Source organism: Peromyscus californicus, unplaced genomic scaffold (genome assembly GCF_007827085.1).
Source record: "Peromyscus californicus insignis strain IS unplaced genomic scaffold, ASM782708v3 Scaffold_3__1_contigs__length_106647218, whole genome shotgun sequence".
Classification (NCBI taxonomy): domain Eukaryota; kingdom Metazoa; phylum Chordata; class Mammalia; order Rodentia; family Cricetidae; genus Peromyscus; species Peromyscus californicus.
The window spans coordinates 36,130,518-36,154,234 of NW_026294551.1; the positions used below are offsets into that span (position 1 = coordinate 36,130,518).

Here is a 23,717-nt window from a genome sequence, read left to right on the forward strand (position 1 = left end):
ATGAATTAGATAAGTCTTTTTCCAGAGTTCCAAGTATTAACAGGAAGATTCATATAAAATCTGACTTGACATTTTAGCTCTTATTTAGGTTATGACAGTTGCCTTGGAAGCATGAGGAATTCAGTTGGGATTCTCAGAATCATAAAAAGCCAAGGTAGTGGAGTGGCAAGATGGGAGATGGAAACAGACAGATCCCTGATACACATACACACGCACACTTAAACCAAAATGTCCATACGCCTAAATTACTGTTTTTGATCCTGGAAACATTAGAGGTCTTCATAGTGTACTCCTCTTTTTTTGTTTTTGTTTTTGTTTTTCAAGACAGGGTTTCTCTGTGAAACAGTCTTTACTGTCCTGGAACTCGCTCTGTAGACCTAGTTGGCCTCAAACTCACAGAGAGATGGGATTAAAGGCATGCGCCATCACCACCTGGCATGTACTCCTTTCTAATCCAGTCCTCTATCACAATAATATAACAAATATAAAAAGGTGCAATGAGGCTTTCCTCACAAAGACTGATAAGCTTTAGGATGAGATTTGTGATCAATAAACAGATGTGGAGTACAGCTGTAGCCCAGCACTGATTGGACACAGGAGGATCAGGAGGATGAGAAGTTCAGGGTCTTCTGTCTTGGTGACACGGCAGCCTTGAGGTTTGAGGCCAGCCTAGGACACATGAAGCCTTGTCTCCAAAAGCAGCTTGTGAGTTGGTGAGATGATTGAGGGAGTAAGTAAAGGCACTTGTGGCCTGAGCTCAACCCCCAGAACCCAAGTAAAGATGAAGACGATAGTTGGTGTCCTGAAGTTTTCCTGACACTCACATGCATGTGTGCGTGCAAACACACACACAAGCATAAAACATTTTTGCAGTAACAAATATAGTGCCTCGAACATAAATGCTCATTTACTTTTATTGTGATTTTTATCAGCTTTTATCAATTACTGCATCCTAGGAATAAATAAATAAAAGGAGGTGATAGCATGTACCTGTAATCTCAGTATTTGGGAGTCTGAGGCAGGAGGATAGCTGTAAGTTAAAGACCACTCTGAGTGAGTTTGAGGCTAGCCTGGTCTACATAGTGAGTTCCAGAACAGCCAGGGCTACATAGAAAGACTCTGTTCATCAAAAACAAAACAGTAGGAACAAAAACCAAAGAAGTAAGTGTCACCCTTGGGTGTGTGCTTAGATGGTAGAGTGTTCACGCAGCACAGGCCAAAAATTAAAGGGTGAAATGAAGGAGCTGGAGAGTGAACGTGAAAGATCCAAAAGAATGAGTAGAGACATTTGAAATACAAGGTTAAAAGCCAGGTGTAAGCCGGGCGGTGGTGGCGCACGCCTTTAATCCCAGCACTCGGGAGGCAGAGGCAGGCGGATCTCTGTGAGTTCGAGGCCAGCCTGGGCTACCAAGTGAGTTCCAGGAAAGGCGCAAAGCTACACAGAGAAACCCTGTCTCGAAAAACCAAAAAAAAAAAAAAAAAAAAAAAAAAGCCAGGTGTAGTGGCCTCGCCTTTAGTCCCCGAATTTGGTAGGCAGAGGAAGGCAAATCTCTGTGACTTTAAGGCCAGCCTAGTCTATACAGTGAGTTGCAGGACAGCCAGAGCTACATAAAGACCCTGTCTCAGAAAAATTAATAAAATAAATCTTCAAAAGTTAAGCCTGATGTGATGGTACACACTCTTAGCCCAGGCTCTCAAGCCTGACACAGGTGGATCTCCGAGTTCGAGGCTGGTTTGATCTACAGAGTGAGTTCCAGGGCTACACAGAGAAACTCCCTCTCAAGAAAGGGGGGCGGGGAGAAAGAAATACAGCATTAAGTGAAAAGTGCTATGGGTAAGCTGAGGAGCCTATTGGATAATAATGTTCTTAATTTGAGGCCAAGAGAACAGGCTGAGCCATGTTGCCTAGGTTCAGATCTTTCATAGAGGAAATGCTTTAATCTGTCTAACCATTTTTCTCTGCAAAATGTGTTTGATAGCCGGGCGGTGGTGGCGCACGCCTTTAATCCCAGCACTCGGGAGGCAGAGCCAGGCGGATCTCTGTGAGTTCGAGGCCAGCCTGGTCTACAGCGCGAGATCCAGGAAAGGCGCAAAGCTACACAGAGAAACCCTGTCTCAAAAAACCAAAAAAAAAAAAAAAAAAAGTGTTTGATAGATTCGTGTAGCATGTGGGATTAGGTGTGTTGGTGAGGCAAACCCCTTAGAACAACCTAACTAGCCAGAGCACAATTTAAAAATTGTCTCAGTATTCCTGAGAAAAATGAACTACCTTTCATTTCCTGAAGTAGAACGCTTGTATTCACTGTCACTCATTCGCACCTGTGTGGTGGAAATTCACTCCTCCATTCCAGGCATTATGTCCAATTAAGAGTTAACATACATTTAAAGATGAGTGGGCTGTCTAGGAATTTTATCTAAGATGTTTTTAATTAAGATTAAAAGGGCACTTATTAGTTATTTTGATGTCAACATTTAAACTTAAGATAAAACCCCTTGGTGAAAGCAAATTTTAAAGCAATCTGTAGGACCTTTTTGTTTGTTTGTTTCTGTTGCATTAATATACATGGGTGTTTTGCCTGCATGCAGGTCAGTAACGGGTGCCTGCAGGAGCAAGAAGAGGACACTGGATCCACTGGGACTAGTGTGACAGATGGTTGTTAGCTCCCACGTGGGTGGCAGTCTGGGAGAGCAGTCTCTGAGCCACCTCTCTAGCCCTGAAGTCAAGTAGTTTAATTCTGTTTGTCCTCTTGATTTATTTAATTATAACTTCAGAAAACAACAACAATATCATGCATGATATTGTTTGATTACCCTTTTCTGAAAGTATCCAACTAGAGTGAAATATTCAGCAAGTTAAAAGTGAAATGTGGCCTCTGAGCTCTGTCCACACTAGAGAGGAGGTGAGCCTTGCACAAGAAATCTGAGTGTAAGCCGGGCGGTGGTGGCGCACGCCTTTAATCCCAGCACTCGGGAGGCAGAGCCAGGCGGATCTCTGTGAGTTCGAGGCCAGCCTGGGCTACCAAGTGAGTCCCAGGAAAGGCGCAAAGCTACACAGAGAAACCCTGTCTCGAAAAACCAAAAAAAAAAAAAAAAAGGAAATCTGAGTGTAGAGTCAAAGCACCTCTAAAGGAGGAGCACTTGAACCCTCAGTCGCCATGGCAGTGTTCTTAGAAGACCATATGTGGCAAATATTTTTTTAAACCGGACTTTGCTTTTGGAGTTCAAAAATAAAATTATATAAATTAATTGACTTATAAACGGCCCAGCCAACAGTCAGTACTTCTGTGGGAGAAAAATAAATGAAATCCCCAAAAACAGTTATGATTTCTTTACATTTTACATGAAATTGTTTAATGTGGAAATGTTTAGAAAGGTGTGTATTGTCAATCACTTATTTGTCTAGGACAGAGTATTCAAGACATCTGAATCAGTGTGCTTTCAGAGCTCCACCCTTGACCTTCTTTTGAAAATATGTCATGTAGCCCCAAAGCCTTAGGCTTTCTTTTTTTTTTTTTTTTGGTTTTTCGAGACAGGGTTTCTCTGTGTAGCTTTGCGCCTTTCCTGGAACTCGCTTTGGAGACCAGGCTGGCCTCGAACTCACAGAGATCCGCCTGGCTCTGCCTCCCGAGTGCTGGGATTAAAGGCGTGCGCCACCACCGCCCGGCCCGCCTTAGGCTTTCTTAAAATTAAGTACAAATATTGAATTATTTTTTGAGACAGGATCTTACTTATTTATCCTAAATGCTACAATTACAGACATGTAGTGCCAACAGCTAATAATGAGTTTTTAAACGTGAAAAAAGTCCATCAATAAATGTAATTATGGATTTAACATAATGTTTACTGAAGATATGAGCTCTTCTAGCTCATTGTGTTTGGGGTAAGAATTTATTTGTAACGTCTTCAATAATCTTAAGACTGCATTCATACCTTACCATAGAAAAGAGCCACCAAATGAGCAGAAAGTCTACTAAAAGGAATTAAATTTCTGCAGATCCATGGGTTTATCTATTTCTTATGTGTTAAAAACTGTGTATGGGTGCAGTTTAGTTTGCTGTGATCTCATAGAAGGACAGTCTACAGTGAATATGAGACCCAGCTTAGGGACTCAAGTTAGAATTCCTACCTAGTCAGGTGGGAGATGGCTCACCAGTTAAGAGCACAGGCTGCTCTTCTAGAGGTCTTGAGTTCAATTCCCAGCATCCACATGGTGCTTCACGGCCATCTTAATAGGACCTGATACCCTCTTCTGGCGTGCAGTTATATATACAAGCACTCATATATAAAATATAAATAAGTAAAATTTAAAAAAAAAAAAAAAAAAAGAATTTCTACCTCTTCTTTTGAACATTGTCATACACTGACCAGGGAACCTAAATTAAAGTTTTCTTTGAATTACATATGCAAGTCTTTTTTTTTTTTTTTTCTTTTTCTCTATCTCAACAGATTCCAAATCCTCTGTTTGACCTGGCTGGAATAACATGTGGACACTTCCTTGTACCGTTTTGGACCTTCTTTGGTGCAACCCTGATTGGAAAAGCAATCATTAAAATGCATATCCAGGTAATTATAGCAGAGTCACTGCTTAATGACCTGATGGAACCAAGGCACTGGTTGGTTCCTGCTTCCATCAGTCAGTTGCTACTTAGATGATAAAGCATGCAATTTTAGAAATATGTGAATTCCCTTGAATCCTCTTCTTTTCCTTCTTCCTTCTTGCTTCATTTTTTGTTCCATGAAACTATCCAAAACTTATAAAAGTAGTGTTCTGATGTGAGAAGATGCATATCATTTTCATATACACAGTCACAAAAATGTATCTCCTTCATGACCACACATGAAGGAGTGCTGCCTGTCATTGGTCCTTCCTTTCCTTCCCATGCTTTGCATAGCACTTCTCAGCACCAATATTCTGTACTGAAAACCAGGCCGTTGTTAGTGCGGGGAAGAGACAGGTGCCTGAGGAGGTGAGGAAATGCTGGCTGCGGGTTAGAGAAGTGAGACTCTGCTAGCCCCCGAGCCACTCTTCGCATCCCCTTTAAGATCCCCACAAATAGAAAAAGGCTAAGAACCTAAGTGAGAGAGAAATGCTTGTGTCCTGGACTGTAAACTCTCCCATCTAAGGACAAGTCTCACTGATAAAAATTAACCTGGAAAGAATGTGTTTTTAATCAGTGTGGCTTGCAGCAAGTAAGAATTTACTAAAAGAAAGTTAAGAACCGTGGAATCATATCTCTGAAAATAAAAATCTATCCCCAGTGATTCTTCCTAACACCTCCCTGGCTCTGGCAATTAAAGAGGAGAATGAGGGACTGAAGAGATGCCCAGCAGTTAAGAGCACTGGCTGCTCTTCCAGAGAACCCTGGTTCATTTTACAGCACCCACATGGCTGCTAATAACCATGTGTAGCTTTAATCCCAAGGAATCTGACATCTTCTGGCTTCTGTGGGCACTGCATGCACATGGTACACATATATACATGCAGGCGAAACACCCATTGACAAAGAAATCAATCTTTTAAAAGGAGGGGGGATGCCAGGTGTGTTGGTTCATGCCTTTAATCCCAGCACTCACTGAGAGATCAAAGCCAGCCCTGTCTACATAACTAGTTCTAGGCCAGCCAGAGATACATAGACCCTGTCTCCAAAAGGGGGTGGGGGGAAGATGACAGGAGCCTGCCTTTGAGAACTGTCTTCTGCTGTCAAAATGGTCACTCAACAGTCAGTGATATCTTTTTCCTCCTTCAAGGAGTTTATTTCTTCCCACTTGTATTCAGTATTTAGTTTAATGTCAAGTGTGGTGGTGCACACCTTTAGTCCCAGCACTCGGGAGGTAGAAGCAGTTGGATCTCTGAGTTTGAGGCCAGCCTGGTCTACATAGTGAGTTCCAGGATACACAGGGCTACAGGGGTTGTAAAACCCTCCCAAAAAGTATTTGGTTCTGTGAACACAAGTTTTTTAATACTGCAATGCTACTTACGTGCTTAATATATAAACACTTCATGAAAATTTTAAAAATAAATATTTTATTGAATAATAATATTTTGTAATATTTCTCAAGATAGTTTTTCTCTCCTTTGTTTTTTTTTTTTAGGGGCTAAAAAATGCTAACATAGCTTTTTGAGTTGTAAATACTTAAGTACCCAGTCATTTCAATTCTTACAACAGTTTGTCTTGTAATCTGTGTTGTTTTATGTGTTTGAATGTTTTACCTACATGTAATGTATGTGCACTATATGTATGCCTGGTGCACAAGGAGGCCGAGAGAGGATGTCTCGTGGGTGCTGGGAACCAAACCCTAGTTCTCTTCAAGAGCAGCAAGTGCTCTTAACTACTGAGCCATCTCTCCAGCCCCATATTCTGTAAATTTATATCTGTCTTATTTTATTCTTCCTTAATAAATTGACTTTATATTATCATAAATTTTTGTTGCAAGTTTCTTTTTTATTAGGTCTTTGGAAATTTTGTGCAGTGTATTTTCATCCCATTCATCCCCTCTCCACCACCTTCCATACACACCAAACTTTATATTATCTTTTTTTTTAATTTTTAATTCATCAAGTCCAATTTGTGCTGCCCATGTATGTATTCATAGATATATGGCCCTTCCCTGGAGCGTGGTAAACCTACCAGGGGCCACAGGCTTAAAAGAAAATTTTAATGCTAAGCACCTTTCTATAGCTGTATGTGCATAGCTTATCAGACCTTTCGTTTCAGAAAAGGAGTCAAAACTGGTAGATTTTTAAACATCCCAAGAAGATTTTCTTCTAAGATACACTAATTCATGTTTTTTAATGTTGTACTTCATACTTTAAACTCAGTGGAATTCTGGGATAAAGGAAGTACTCTGAGTACAATTGTCACACTTGGAGTGGCTAATGAGTAAAAACTGTCCCTAAGAATGCTAGTGGCTGAATTTGAACCGGCTCAAGCTGGGTATCCTTTCCGGGGCTCCTTCTTTTGCCTTGTCTTCACAACGTTGTCGATATGATGACGGCAAGTGAATGGTTTACTGTCTGCTGTTAATCAAGACCAATGACAGGTATGAGGTAGTTTTGCAGATTTCAAAGAGAGCAAACGTATGTTTAAAAGTAAAAAGGCTTGCCTTCAGACCTGGAATTCAAAACAAGCTCCAGAAGTTGAAGTTTGTTCTCTACTTACTATGTAAAGACAGAAGGAGGACAGTCCATTTGTGTTTCTGAAAGGCAAGAGTCTGGGTTCCTTTACTGACTGTGGGAAATGTGTATCGTGTTCCATTGTGCATAGTAACATGTTTATAAAGGCATGTCACTTGATGTGCATCCAGATGTAGCTTAGGAGAACAAGCCTTTCTCATTCCTTGAGTAGGCAGTATTAATGAGTAATATAAACATTCTGGCCAGTTCCAAAGTCCAGGGAAACACCCACACACAAATTTTTCTGTGCGCTACTAAAACCTATCTTCTCATTTGCTTTTCTTTCATCCTTTTTTATTCTCAGCTTGACGTTAGACAGCCTTCCAATAACTTATTTTTATTAGTGTCTTTCTGTCTGTTTCTTCCTGGAAAAAGTTGCCATCAGCACATCCACTATGTTAGGTCAGAATTTTCCTATTCACTACGTAGATGCAACTTCTCTGCTTGGAGCGGGATACTTACAGACATTGTCTTGCTACCAAATGATGAAGAAAATTAACATGATTGTCTTTGTTCATCTTACTTACTTACTATGACTATTGTTTGTTTTTTGTTTGTTTGTTTTTTGCCTGTCTGCATCCCCATGAAAGGAAACACACACAAATGTGGATTCTGAGTCCCAGAAATGTTTCTTCCTTGGATCACTGAGGTTTTTTTGTTTTGTTTTATTGGTTTTCCAAGACAGGGTTTCTCTGTGTAGCCTTGGCTGTCTTGGAACTCACTCTGTAGACCAGGCTGGTCTCAAACTCAGAAATCTGCCTACTTCTGCCTCTTGAGTGCTGGGATTAAAGGCGTGTGCCACCACGACCTGGCTTTCACTGAGGTTTTCTAACACTGATAATAGCCTCTGGCATGTAGTAGGCACACACTAACAATTTGATAACTGGTCAGTTTAACCTTTTGGCCACCAAGGGCACCTTCGCACATGCTCTCTTCTTGGTTGGCTCTGGCACCATTAGTTTCCTCTGCTCACATCCTTTACCCCTCACAGCCCTTTCCCTGTTTCTTGTATGCACATGAGTGGGAAAGACATCCAGTGGTCTGTGCCTTGCGTCTATCTCCTAGAATCCCCACTCAGACCACCAGCCTTAAAGACTGAGACATGTGTTCTTAAATGGCTGACACATTTTATGCCCTACCCAGCACAGTGAATTTTTAAGCTGTTGCATATAAAAAGGAAATTTTGTTTTGTTTCTCAAGCAATGAAGTTGTGCAATTATTGGCCACTGGCTGATTTTGCATTGTTAGGCAATGATGGTAGGGAAAGCTTATGGTGTTGAAATCACTGAAAGTCACACCATTATTTCTGTTGATTAGTGAAAGACTTACGGCCCCAAATAGCTGGTTTGTGGTGTAGACTCCTATACCAGTGCTCTTCCCTCTAAATTACTCTGAGAGTTGTCTTGTTAGGCTGTAATACCCTTCTGCCAGTTCTGTAACCTTGATGTGTTGCTCTTCTTGCTGAGTTCTGCCTCAGGGCAGCCCTGCTTGCTACCTGCCTCACATCCATAGGGAGCAGATAAAAGGAAGGCTGCTGGTATTCACTTTATTCCCACCCCTCCCCTTGGGTTACATTGGCTGGAATAATCATTTAACAAACAACAACAGAGCACTAAAGAGTTCTTCTCAGGAATTTGGAGACACTCCAGGAATCCAGCTTTATTCATATTTAGTTAGAGAATTATGGTGCATCCTTATAAGCTAAAGTTAAATAGAAACTGTTGAATCCCTAATCAATCATACACTTACATGTGACCTTTCCTTTCCCTGTACTTCTGTGTCACATTGTTGGCTGCTGCTGCTGCTTCTTCTTCTTCTTCTTCTTCTTCTTCTTCTTCTTCTTCTTCTTCTTCTTCTGCTTCTTCTTCTTCTTCTTCTTCCTTTTTCTTCTTCTTCTTCTTCTTCTTCTTCTTCTTCTTCTTCTTCTTCTTCCTTTTTCTTCTTCTTCTTCTTCTTCTTCTTCTTCTTCTTCTTCTTCTTCTTCTTCTTCTTCTTCTTCCTCTTCCTTTTTCTTCCCTTTTAACTACTAGTGGCATTTCCGAGAGAGAAAGAGAGATCTACCATTTCTAGAAAAATCAGGAAAGTTCTTCAAGATTTTGAAGAAATGGTCTTAGCTTTGTGTTTCCTAAAATCCCTTAATATTGCCTAATGTTATCCATAATATGTACTTTATGCTCATATGTGTTGAATCAAGCTACCTGTTAGTACTAGAAGTATTTTGTTATTCTTTTTTTTCCCTTTTTTTCGAGACAGGGTTTCTCTGTGTTGTTTTGGCGCCTGTCCTGGATCTAGCTCTGTAGACCAGGCTGGCCTCGAACTCACAGAGATCCGCCTGCCTCTGCCTCCCAAGTGCTGGGATTAAAGGCGTGCGCCACCACCGCCCGGCTTGTTATTGTCTTAATGTCAGATATCAATATTTTTTAATTAATAGAGTACTTCATATTCACCAGACGAAAAACTTGAAAAGTCTGATGAGGACTCTGTAATCCTAAGCCTGGAAGGTCGGGCTTGTTCAGGTTCTGGGAACTTTGATCTTGTTGCTGTAAAACCTTCCTAAAGCAAGAGGCAGTCTTCCTCAAATCTCTGATGTAGATTTAGGCCAGACACCTATTGTTAGAGTAATCAGCTTTGAGTCCATGGTGGGAGCTGTATGGGAACCCATGGCAGGATTCTGAGATGCGCAGAGTGGCTTCATCTCCACTCTTTCCTCCCAGTCTCGGGTTTCATGACTCACGTTTTCTCTGAGACACAGTCCTGTATCCTTGTGAAAGACCACAGCTGTGCTTAAGGAAAAGCATCTTTAAAATGCCAACTACGGTTTAAGTTCAATGGTCTCTTATTTTAAAAGAAATATTAAAATTACTGTTAGGGGCTGCACATCACATCTTTTTTCTTTTTAGACAATTATACTTTAGAATTACAGGTAGTTCTTTTAAATGACTTTATTTTAACTGGTGTTTTCTTTACAGAAAATCTTTGTTATAATAACTTTCAGCAAGCACATCGTGGAACAGATGGTGGCTTTCATTGGGTGAGTAATTCCTTAAAGACTAATATTAATATTGTGCTTTGAGTAGAGTGAATGTGTGTGGAAGAGAAAGTTAGGATGAAAAATTAAAACGGCTCTGTTTGTGAGAAACAAAAAGTATTTGCCCTATTGTTAGTTATTGAAAAGACGTTCTTACCCAACTGCAGGGAAGAATGAAGCTCACTTTTTCCATTTCTTTGGAAACTAAATACGTATCAGTTCACATAATTTTTGATTTTAAAGAGCTTTGGAGTTAGTGTCTGTGGCCTCTCTTTGTAGAAAAGGCATGCATGTGTCGTTAGAGTTTAATGGGGCTTTAGGCCAACTACACAGTTGCAAGTTCTGTTAAATATAAATCTTACATAAAGTTTGAGTATTTCATTAAAGGAGGTGCAGTGGTATGTTATAATATTCTCAAAATTTATCAAGTTGGAAGCTGTTACTTCACTAGAGAAAAATTAGGCCAATAAAAGGGCCAAACTATCCAATGCTTTTGTTTGTTTATTTACTTATTACAATTTTAACATACAGTTCAAATGATAATGTCACAAAATCATCAGCTACAAGTCAACAAATTATTAATACAATATATAAATTGTTAATACAACATTTTAACATACAGTTTGAATATTAATGTCACAAAGTTGTCGGCTACAGGTCTATAAAACAGCACAGAAATGCCGATTTTGATTAATTTTCAGCTGGAATCTGAACAGAATCAGGATGTTGCATCATCCGTCATGTGTTCTTTGTATTTATTTTTTTGCAGGAGAGAATTTTCTTTCCTTTAGTAGTAGAGTGTGCCATGATGTAAGGTGTTAGCTTAAAGTGCACTCTGCTTATCCTTCATGTCAGTCTGCATCTTAAAAGTCACTGGCACCACCAAACATTTGTGAAAATCTTTACTATTTAAAATGAGTTGCTACTTGGTGATGAGTTTGTGTTGGTTTATTTTTCTTTAAACCATGTACTATATAGCATAATTACTCTTATGTATTGTGTTTTATAGTAAAAATCATTTTTATAATATTTTCTATCTCATTGCTAATGAAATAAGGAAAAAATACATTCTTGAGACTATACTAAATAGAACCAAGTATTGCTTTATTAATTCCTAAATTTCTGATTATTAATGTGGAGTATAATGTATACATGAAACTGTAACCTCTCTGGTTTTTGTGCTGCCTGAATCTGTGTAAACAAAATGCTTCATATGTCACTATATATCACTTTCAAAGCAAAGGAAGGGGGAGGTGGGTCCTCTGGTACAGGCCTGTCTTCCCAGCACTGGGGAGGCTAAGGGTGGGTCAAAGTTTGAGACCCTCCTGAGGTACATCTTTCTTGGGGTGGTGGGTGGGGATGGATATTCTTGTCTCCCATTTTTGAAATGTGAGGGAAGTATTCACCCATCTTAAAGATTACTCCACCTTCCTTGAGAAAATTCTGAAAGAACAGACATGTAAGCTGTCATACATGCGTATACATGTAGAATGACAGTGCTGTGTGGTACCCACTTTCCTCATTTCTCCTCTCCTCAGACTAAACATTGTAGCAGTAACAGTTTCGGCTACTTTTCTCCTCCACCACCATCACCTCCAGCCTGTGGGGTTTCTGTGGGGGAGGGGCATTACAGAGCCGCCTGTCTCATCTGCTGAAATGTTCCAGACCTCCCCAATGATCGTTACACCCTGCCACCATCAGTGACCTTACAATTTTAACTGGGCATGTTACCAACAGTACCCTCAGTCCTCTGCTCCTTTTTGCTGAACACCCTCACTTGGTTTCCTTTTGTTCTTAAAAGAAAACGAAAACTCCTCAAGAAGGTGTATAGAGCTCTGAGTGCCTGTCTCCTGCTCAAACAGTGGCACAGATGCCTGGATCCCCACTGTTCATCTTTGAGCCTGCTGTTCCCTTTGCCTGCCTTAGGATGCCTTACCCTTTGCACCCTTGTGTTCTTCGTTATGAGGGACCATCCCATGCATTGGTAATAAGACGGTCCTCTACACGGTGTATGCCCCTAGCAGTACACTCCCAGTCTAACAAGTCATTCCAGGGGCTAAAACAGTTACTCAGCAGAATACCATTTGGGCAGCATGTGGAGGCCCTCGGTTCAATCTCTGGAAGTGTAAATACAATTATCACCTCATAGGCATACACTCAGTTGTAGAGTATAGTCCTGACATGTAGAATGTTCCAGGTGTGTTCCCCACCACCACAAAAAATGTGTGTGTGTGTTCCACATTGGTGCCAAGTGTTGTATGGAGGATAAATCCATCCATCATCCACAGTCAGAATGTCTATTAGATTTCAGCTTTTATTCTCAGAAAACCTTCTATGATTTGGTCAAATATTCCTGAGCTAGGGATCTCTCTGCACAGCACGTGTACTACATACACTTACAGTTTTATTTTTGTGCTTACAAATATATGATTACTTGTCCCCCCCCCCCCACCTTTTTTTTTCTGGGAGTCTTATGTAGCCCAGGCCAACCTCAAACATCCTTATGTAGTTGAGGCTGATCTTAAACTTGTGATCCTCTTGCCTCCGCCTCCTGAGTGCTGGAATTCTAGATGTTCCCCGGAAGGCTCAGTTTATGTGGCTCTGGGGATCAAATCTGAGACTTTATATGTGCTGAGCAAGCAGTCTACCAACTCAGCTGCCTCTCTAACCAGAGAGCATGTGTTACTGTTCACTGGCCTGAGCACCTGAGCACTTGACTTACACATAGCAGGAAATGAACATGTGTTGTCCAAATAGAAGTCATCTGGTCATTGGCATTAGCCCATATTCTTCTGTTTGTTTCCTCAGATTTTGGAGTTTCTAAGAAATTCTGCCGTTTCTCTATACTGTATAGAAGTTGAAGTGCCTTTAATATTTGGACAACTTAGTTAAAGCGTGGCACATTCTGTTTTTCCAAGTCCCCAATTCCTTTCTTTTAAACTGCACTGGCCTAGTCCCTCAAAGAATCCCAGTGAGGGGCTAGACAGATGGCTTTGGCTTAGAGCACTTGTAGAGAGCCCAAGTTTGGTTTCCAGTACCCTCATTGATAGTTCACAGCCGCCTGTAACTCCAGCTCCAAGGGATACCAGCCCTCTGGCCTCCAAGGGCATCTTTACTAGTGCACATACCTACATGCAGACACATATCCACACACATTATCAAAATTATGTATAAGTCAGGCAGTAATGATGCACACCTTTAATCACAGCACTTGGGAGGCAGAGGCACGCCATATCTGTGAGTTTGAGGCTAGACTGGTCTACAGAATGAGTTCCAGGACAGCCAGGGCAACACAGAGAAACCCTGTCTTGAAAAAAAAACAAATAATAATAATAATAGAAAAAATTCTTTTTCTCTAAAAAATAGAAAACCTGGGAATGTAGCTTAAGTGATTGCCTAGCTTGCACAAAGCCCTGGATTCAGTCCCCAAGACCACATGAAACAGGTGTGGTAGCACATGCCTTATATCCCAACAAGCAGGAGGTACAAGCTGGAAGATTGGAAATTCAAGGTCATCTTCAATTACACAGAGATTGGGGCCAGACTGGCTACAAGAAACTCTTTTTAAAAAATTGATTTTCATTCTAATACATTCAAGAGTTACTAGGTTCATATTTTTATTGAATCAGATAGGTAGTGTTAATTTTCAAAATTATTTTCAGACATGATAGAATTCCCTGATATCTTTGTCTTTTTCACAGGACTAGCTGCAAGGATTATCTCAGCTTCTAGATTAGCTATTAAATCATAAAAGTATGGGGCAGAATTGATGGTTCAGTGGTCAAGTAAACAAAAAAATCTTTAAATATCTTTAAATAATGTAAGTTACTTAGATTTGGTTTCATTATCAAATGCTAAAAGATAGCTTTTTAGTATTTTGTCAGTAATAAAAGTATAATCACAATCTCTAATCAAACATGACAAGATTTGTTTTCCTAAGTTTTGGAATAGAAAATTGTTTTTGTTGTCTTCTCTTTTGAGACAGGGTCTCTACATAACCCTAGCCATCCTCAAACTCATAGAGATCTTCCTCTGCCTCTGCCTCTATTAGGATTAAAGGCCTGTACTGCCAGCCTGGCTAAAATAGGAAATGTTTTTAAATACATGTTCAATTGTTGGTAGTGGCACACACCTTTAATCCCAGTATTCAGGAGGCAGAGACAGGTGGATCTCTGAGTTGGAAGGCTAGCCTGGTCTACAGAGTTCCAGGATAGCCAGGGCTACACAGAGAAACCCCGTCTCAAAAAATAAGCAGAAATGTGTGTGTGTGTGTGTGTGTGTGTGTGTGTGTGTGTGTGTGTGTGTGTGTGTGTGTGTTAGCACTGCACAAAAATAAATATACCACTAAACCAAGAATGAAGGCATGGGTTCATGTAGCTCAGGTTTGTCTGGTACTAGCTTTAAAGCTGAGAATGATCTGGAACACTTTCTTTCTCTCATTTCCTTCCTTCTCACCCCCATCTGTTTCTTTCTCTACCCCTACCCCCCACCCACCCACCCCACCCCACCCCTGCCTCTCTCTTTTGTAACAAGCTCTCAACTGTGTATCATGGCTGGCTTGGAACTCACAATGTACCACATTGGCCTTGAACTCATAGAGATCCACCTGCCTCTGTTTCCTGATCCCTGGGATTAAAGGTGTATGTCACCACACCTGGCTGAAAATACTTTTTTATTATAGTCAGCCCTATTTTTACTTATGTGTGTATGTCCTTGTGAGTAATTTCTAGATGTGTTTGGGCACCAGTGGAGACCAGAAGAGAGTGTCAGAATCCTTGGAGCTGGAGTTACAGGTGGTTGTAAGCCATCGAGCCTGTGTGCTGGAAACCCAACTCAGATCCTTTGGAAGAGCAGCCGGTGGTGCTCTTAACTAGTGAGCCTCCTCTCTAGCCCCTGTGGACTGCTATTCTTCTGTTGGTGGTAGTTGTGGTGGTACTGGTGGTTGTGGTTTTTCGAGACAAGGTTTCTCTGTGTAGCCCTGGCTGTCCTAAAACTCACTCTGTAGACCAGGCTGGCCTGGAACTCAGAGATCTGCCTGCCTCTGCCTCCCAGGTGCCAGGATTAAAGGCGTGTGCCACCACCACCCAGCTTGAACTGCTAGTCTTAATTTAAGTGTGGAGTAACCTAGCTAAATATGATACCCTAATTTAAATAGTGCTTATCCTCTGATTGTAATTAACAGATTTATTTCTATGACAATTCTAGAAAGTAGTTGCCAGTATTACTAGGTTTAAGGGAAAGATTCCTTATTATCAATTTCTAAATCAATACATGTAAAAAGCTATACATGTAAATAATCAGATGTACTGGACCACTTACATATTCTGAGAGATTAGGATATAGGTAACAGCTTTCTAATTTATGGTGTGCTTAGCAGGTGGATAGAGACAGAATTCTATTGTTGTTTTTAAAGATTTTCTTAGCTGGGCAGTGATGGCACACGCCTTTAATCCCAGCACTTGGGAGGCAGAGCCAAGCGAATCTTTGTGAGTTTGAGTCCAGCCTGGTCTACAACATGAGATCCAGAACAGGCACCAAAACTACAAAACTACACAGAGAAACCCTGTCTCAAAAAAAAAACAACAACAACAACAACAAAAAGATTTCCTTGAATGTTATTTTGCACTCTTTGAAGTAAGTCAGAGGAAAGGGTCACAGTACTAGGAAACTTGAGCGTTTGAAAGGCATTATTATATTTCTTGTGGCCTGATTATTATGATGATGACATAAAACTGATTTTTATTTAATTACAGACTTCCTCTATTATGAGACCTGCACATATTTCTTAAAATGCAGAACCAAGTGATAAAAATTGTAATTATAAAATGACATGTTCCAGAATTCTCACCAGAGTCTAAGAATTCCCAGAAAATAACATTAAGCTATGACTCGCAACAAGCCATATGCAGAACATTGACTTGCTGTCAGCTTGCCAGGGTCTTATTGGAAGACAAAGTCCCCAGTTTTACCACACAAGAGAAGTTTCCATAACTCAGTCATTGAACTCGAGGCTGGGGGATGGGGTTGGCTGGAACAGGGACTTTTTGCCAGATACAGAATGTTCCATGCTCTTCTTTGCTGTCTCCTATTTTTGAGTTAACTTGGTGTTTGACCTCAGAGTCAGGCTTGCCTGTGGCAAGAGAGATCATTTGAACCAGTTAGTAATTAAGTGCTGAAATCAGAATGTTGTTTCTTGTTCCTCCCTCTATGGAAAGTAGTAGAATGAGCTGTGTCAGGCTAGACCATGGGTGGGAAACTCAGCCTCTTCTTTTTGTTGTTTCTGTTTGAGTTTGTTGTTGCTGTTGAGAAAGGGTCTCACTCTGTGACCTGGAACTCACAGAGTTCTGCCTGGGATTAAAGGCATGGGCCACCTTGCCTGGCTATCTTTTCCATATAAAATGTAAAGTAGTACCTGAGAAGAAGAATTTAAATCTATTTAAACCCCACCACTTGAACAAGATGCTAATTCGTTATATATTGTTGTTGGAGAGACAGAGTAGAGTGCTTGGCTAGTCTGGGCTTGGCAGGAAGAGACAGGGGTATCATGAGTCCAAGGCCAGCCTGGGCTATGTAAATACCCTGACTCAAGTGATAGCTGTGGTCCTAGTTTATTCCTTATAAAATCTCATGTTCATAAAGACCAAGAGTCTAGTCCTTCAAGGGGATTGCTTGAGATCTATGATTTGACTTAAAATCAGCGCTCAAGGCTCCAGGTTCCATACCCAGCACCAAACAACACCCATATTTCCCTATCCCCCTGCCAAGAAAGCCAGAACAGCCCTTGGACAAGTCTTGGGTGTCAGTGGACACTGAGGAAGTTCAGAGGCAGATAATGTATTCGACATGAATATGAAGTTTTTCACGTGTCCAGGAGAGCCTTCTAATTCCCCATAACTGAAGAACCAAGTGTTTGCTATAACTCTGCTAAGGAACGCAGTCCTCCTGACACCCAAGACCTTTGATATGAATATTTCATGTCTGTAAACGATGGATCCCACCAGGAAAGGAGCTGTTGCTTTCTTTGAAGTAAGTGTTCCCTTTTGCCCCCTATTGCTGAACCATATACTGCTTCATAAATAATTTTGTTTGTTGAAGGAAGAGAATGTATTTTTCATAAACTCATTATCTTGGACTGTTTATAGCTGTTGGAGGGACTAGGTCTTCCCTAGCCCCCCAATGTACAAGGGCAGGGGAGACCTGATTGTACAAAGTATGTTATATAAATGTTGTGCTGTTAATACTTCAAATAAACTGAATAGCAAACAAAAAAAATGTGAACTAGTTCATGTCCCTGATTCTCTTTGACATTGATAATTATGGAATAATTTTCTTTAAAAGTTATAGAAGTCTGGCCCGGGCGGTGGTGGCAAACGCCTTTAGTCCCAGCACTCTGGAGGCAGAGCCAGGCGGATTTCTGTGAGTTCAAGGCCAGCCTGGTCTACAGAGCGAGATCCAGGGCAGACACCAAAGCTACACAGACAAACCCTGTCTCGAAAAAAGTTCTGGACCACGAGTATTCATTTCTGTGATCTGGAAAAGGATAAATTGAGTTTAGGCCCAGCTTCGGGGACCCAGTTTTACACACTCCTTTTAAAGTGACCTTCCTCTGCAGTGAGGAGAATGGTCCTTGTCATGTCTGTGGTGGTCTATAGAAACCCTTCAGTGTCCCTGTCATAGATAATGGGGTGTGGCATAGTTAGACTGTTCATGAGAAACACTATCAGCATTTCAGTGGACTAGTAAAGCTAAAATCCAGTTATGTTAGATGATGTAGCGTTTACAGGGTAAAGGGAAAGGCAAGCTAAAGGCATTCTTGACACTTTTAAATTACTCTATAAATACTTCTTAGATACATAAGCCTATTCTTTCATTATTAGGAACCACTATGTAGTTTTAGATGAGGGAAATACTAGCAAAAAAAAAAAAACAGAAAATACAAATTATGGGACTGGAGAGATGGCTCAGCGATGAGGAGCACTCGCTGCTTTCCAGTGGGCCTGGGTTCTGTTCCCAGCAGCCTGCTAGGCAAGTCACAACTGTCTGTAACTATCTCCGTGGACCTCCTTAGGCACCTGCACGTACACACATACATGCATACATTCGGGCACACACACATTTAAAACAAACAAAAAAACCCCACAAATTACAACTGAATGTGGTGTGTACACCTGAGGGAGAGAGGAGGAAATGAAAAGCAGGCTGGGGAAGAGGGGAAGAAAAGAAAAGAAACAATAAAAATATAGGCGCTAGCTAGGCATGATACTGAATACACACACTTTTAATCCCAGCACTCTGGAGGCAGAGGCAGGTGAGTTCGAGGCCAGCCTGGTCTCCATAACAACTAATAGGACAGCCAGAGCAATATAAAGAAAAAATATCAATGGAAACAGATCAGAATTCTTGTCTGGTAGCCCCCCCCCCATAATCTTTGCACTTAGGAAGCTGAGGCAGGAGTATTACCATGATTTCCAAGTCAGCCTGAGCTACGGAATATTACTCGGTCTCCAATAAACACAACCTGATGCATTGATGAGCTTCTGCTCTTTGAAAACTGGCATGAAGATGTGTCTCAGGGTGTGCTGAGGCAGCCCTGGAGAAGGCAGTGTTGTGTCCCTCCGTGTTGAAAGCTGGGGATTTGCAGTCAGCTGCTTGAATAGAGCCAGAAGGATTGTTCTCACCCCATTCCAGCCGGCGCTCCTTAAGCTCTGGCTTCATTCACACAAGTCCCCTTTGTCCTCAGTGCTCGCATCTGCATTCTGAAGGAAGGTGCTCTCCAGTGAGAACACACTTGAGAGAGGTCTCAGTCATGTTCTGGGTCTTACAGGAAACTCTCCAGTGTTCAAAAGCAAGGGCACTTGTTGCCAAACCTTGTGTGCTCCAAACTCAGTGAGGCAGTAGCAGCCATATGCCTGAAGTTTCTGGATGAAGCAGAGTGGTCTTCCAAGCCTGGAAGAAAGGGGTGGTATTGTGTATAAATAAAACCACCAGGTACACCGTGAGCTAAGTTGAATACAAAAGAAGTTTTAATTATTTCAGAGGGTCACAAATGCAAATAAAACTCAAGATGTTTTACTCCCAAGCCCTGAGGTTGAATCACAGCAAATTTTAGAAGGTGTCAGAGCTTGTCAGTCCAAACAAGCCCATGGAAGAAGCCCTAGATTGTTCACTACAGTGTGTAATTCTCACTCTGGATTTGTTTTATGTTGGAGTACTCTTCCAAAATCCTGGTGTGTAAAGAAACCACAGCTTAGGTCCAAAAGGAAGTAAAATGTACAAGTAACCAACTTTCCCTTGCAATACCAGCTTCATAGATTATAGTCCATGTTCAATTAAGTGGTAACACAGTAACACTTTCATTCCAGGTACCCAGAATTACTACTAGACCTTATTTTTACTAGGTTAAAAAGTGCTGATTTGCTCTGGGCAGTAGTGTCATATGCCTTTAATCCCAGCACTCAGGAGGCAGATATCTGTGAGTTGCAGGACAGCCAGGGCTACACAAGAAACCCTGTCTCAAAAACCAAACAGTTCTGGTTTTCAGTCAGTGCCCATCCACTCTTACTCCTGCATCATTAAGTAACAATTGGGGTCTTCTGATTTTTCCCTCTAGTGTCTGAGGGCAGGACAGCTGTAAATATCAATGCAGGCCTAGGAGATGGCCTTTGGCTTCTTTAGAAGGCTTCTTGATAAATCCCCCCACCCTTTCTAAGGAGTCCACCTTCAGAGGAGGGTGTCGGGTAATCTGTCTTTGTTGAATCAGGCCAGCAGTCTGAGGTCGGTTCTGAGTCACTATGAATAGAGCTCTAGTATTGGTTGGTCCCCAGGGAAACTGGTGGTTAAATACTGTGAGAATCTTTATCAGACAGGAAATGACAACTCATTAAAATACTAACGGTTAAGCCTGTTTAGATCACTCACTGTCTGGGGCGGGGGGTGGAGGGGGGGTGGTTAACCTTACAACGTTTCACTAGAGTGTACATATTTCTAAAAACAGAATTATTTACAAGTCTCTTACCAAGAAAGAGAATTATCTCCTCTTTGTGTAGAAGACAGGTCTGCATATGATGGAAGTAAAATGGGAAGGGGCTTCTATTTTATCCCTAAAGTATAGCGCACTGTTAGCTTAAATGTGCAGTTCATTCTCTTCAGAAGACTGCTGGCTTCAGCTGGACGACCATCATTCTAACTAACCCAGAATGTTAGTGTGTGCCTGTGGTGCCAGCATCTGCAGACTGAGTCAGAAGACTTGAGAGTTGTAGGCCAGCCTGTGCTCCACACGGAGATCCTGCACACCACCCATCAGCCCCGCAGAAGAAGAAAAGGGAGAGAGTTTTCTACGGAGGTCTCTATTCCTGTGCTTCTAAACTGCATCCCAACTGTATCTTAAATGATAGAATTCTCCAGAAAACTCAGGTGCATGCTTGTAACCCCAGTACTTGAGAAGCCCAGGCAGGAATATGTGAGTTCAAGGCCAACCTGGACTACTTTTGAGACCCTGTCTCAAAAACAAAAGAAAAAACGCAAGGAAGAATTCTCTGAAGACAGAGGGTAAATTTCATTATGAAATTTACTAATTGAATCCAGGAAATTCTTAAGACAAAAGTTTTCTCTCCGAGCACAGGTGTTAAGCACAGGTTTGGCTGTCCAGATTCTAAAAAACTCTTCACAGCTGTCCATTAGAAAGACAAGAGAATGTTGGACACAATGGCTCACGCCTGTAATCCCAGCCCTCTGGAGGTAGGGGCAGGCAGGTCTCTGAGTTCCAGCAGGACAGCCAAGGCTATGTAGAGGAAAGGGGGGTGGGTAGGAGGAAGGGGAAAAGAGATTGATTTTTGTAGAAATAGCTTGCTCTCCACCTGGACATTTAATTAGTCTGCTGACTAAGCCTTAAGATGGGTTTTAGAAGGCAGATGAGGCACATTCTTCTCTTCCTAGCACTTGTGATGTATAGGCAGGAGGATCAGGAGTTCAAGACCATTCTTAGCTATGTAACAAGTTCCAGGCCAGCCTGTGCTACATGAAACCATGTCTCAAGCAAATAAAACAGAGCCAGTAAGACGGCTCAGTGTGTAAGAGCACTTGCCAAACATGGCGGCCCAGGTTCTTCCCTAAGACCCATTTGTGAGCTTTCAGCAGCCCCGTATTTATACCTTGAGATGATTACTGTCTGATAATCACCAGAGGGGGTGCTAAATAACAGCCTCAGAGTGCTGTGCAGAGTATTAAAGGTGAAAACCACCTTTATCCCCATCATTTCCTTATTTCAGACCCTGTCAGGGTGTGTTTTACAATAAGATATTTAACTTACATGCTCCTAGTAGTGCTGAGATCCTGGGGGAAGTGGTTAAAAAAGAAACAAAGCTTGGGTTAAATTTAAATTTTTGTTCATTCATGCCCCTGCAGTAGTCAAGAGGAATTTCAACTTCTTAACAAAACAGTACATTTTTGTTGGTTTGGTTTTTGGGGTTTTGTTTTTTGTTTTTTGTTTTTTTGATGGGGACAGATTGAGACAGACAGGTTCTCTCTTTGTAGCTCTGGTTGTCCTGGAGCATACTGGGTAGAGAAGGCTTGCTTTTGCCTCCCAAGTACTGAGATTAAAGGCATATGCCACCATGCCCAGCATTGATGTTTTAATTTAATTCCTGTATGTTATCATGTGGGAGAGAGAGAAAGATGAGAGAGAGAAGAGAGAGAATGTGTAAGATAGAGAGTGTATGTAAGAGAGAGAAAGAGAGCGAGAAAGACAGTTTATAGGAGTCAGTTTTCTTTCCACCCTGGGTCAAACATAGGCTGTCAGCCTTGTGGACAAGCACCTCACCCACTGAGCCGCCTGGGTGGCTTTTATTGGGCTTTTAAGACAAGGTTTCACCATGTACTTCAGCCTGATCCGGAACTTGCTATTCTCCTGCCTCAGTTTGCCCAGTGCAGAGTTTATAGACATGTTCTCCCTTTCTCAACAAAACAGTCTATTTTTTCAGCTCATATTTCTGTGAAGTACAGTGCCCCCGTGTCATGAGACTACATTAGCAAAAAACACATCTGACTAGGAAAATCCAAACAGAACCTTGATGAGTATAAGGAAAGGTTCAGTATTTCATAGCAGGATATAGTTTGGTTGCTATCTCCATGATGGAGAAGTAGCTCAAAGTTAATTAGATGTGGTTTTATATGTGGTGAACCAACTTGAAACACAGTTTGAAAGAATTCCCATGAGAAGTAGGAATGATAATAATAATAACTGATGGATTCTAGTATCCTTGGAAAAGGCATAGAATCTGTATTAAGCAACAAATGAAAATTTGTGCATTGTGGAATATCATCCCACCCACTCTTCAACAATCTCCGCCAGCTCGGAGGCTCCTCAGGACTGTTCCTGACATATCTGAGAACAGAAGATAATGCAAGCCTTACTGAGGAAATAGGAGGAGAGTTCAGAATACACATTCGTATTAGAAACATGATTTCTAGAAACAAGAGTTAAATATGTTCTAAAAACTGTTTAAAATAAGAGAGTTTACTTACAAACTGGTCAGGGCTCTTTTTCCTCAAATGTTATTTTGAGTATGTTTGTTGGTTGGTTTAGTTGGTTACTTTTCAATTGGTGGTGGTGGTTTTGTTTGAGATAGGGTCTTACACTGTTGTCTAGCCTGTGGCCCATTGTGGCCTCAAACTTGGAGCATTTCTCCTGCCTCACCCTCTTAGGTGCTGCAGTTAGAGGTGAGAGCCACTGCATACAGCTGGGTTTTTCTTTTTCTTTCTTTTTTAAAAACAATAATTACTGTTTGCCAAGAAGTTTGTCTTCTGTCTGGGCTAACATATACTTAGATAAAAAACCATGAGAAACAGTCAAACACATTAAATCAAGTTTGAGTTCTGAGCTTTAGAGTTTCTTGTGGGTTTTCTCTGGAGTTTATGATTGGTTTTTGTTGTTCAGTTTTGTTGTTGTTTTTTTCCTCCCCGTTCTAAAAGTCAGTAACAAGAAACAAAATATCAAATACTCCCTACCATACACACACACTACACACACACACACACACACACACACACACACACACACAATACACACACACACACACACACACACACACACACACACACACACACACTCACTCTCTCTCTCTCTCTCTCTCTCTCTCTCATTATCTGTTTGGGGGTGGTGTTTATTTATTTTCAGAACAGGGTTTCTCTGTGTAGCCCTGGCTGCCCTGGAACTCATTTTGTAGACCAGGCTGGACTCCAACTCAGAGATCCCTCTGCCTCCTGACTCTCAAGTCATCCACAGAATTTTTTCTCCCTGTTGTTTAAAAAGAAAAGGAAAAAAGTAAGCCAGTCAGTGGTGGTGCACGCCTTTAATCCTAGCCCTTGGGAGGCAGAGGCAGGAGGATCTCTGTGAGTTTGAGACCAGCCTGGTCTACAGAGTGAGTTCCAGGACAGGCTCCAAAGCTACACAGAGAAACCCTGTCTCGAAGGAAAACAAAAAAACAAAAGAGAATGAGACCACCTTCCTTCTTTTAA

General features: G+C 41.3%; 1 protein-coding gene across 3 annotated transcripts in view; it reads left to right on the forward strand.

Annotated features, from left to right (window-relative positions):
• Vmp1 (vacuole membrane protein 1) overlaps positions 1–23,717 on the forward strand; it is a 105,921-nt gene that overhangs the window by 75,910 nt on the left and 6,294 nt on the right. For all 3 annotated transcript variants that reach the window (XM_052758874.1, XM_052758876.1, XM_052758875.1), the window contains exons 9-10: positions 4,447–4,563; positions 10,144–10,205. In XM_052758874.1, coding sequence (XP_052614834.1) covers positions 4,447–4,563; positions 10,144–10,205 — 179 coding nt within the window. The remainder of the gene's footprint in view (positions 1–4,446; positions 4,564–10,143; positions 10,206–23,717) is intronic.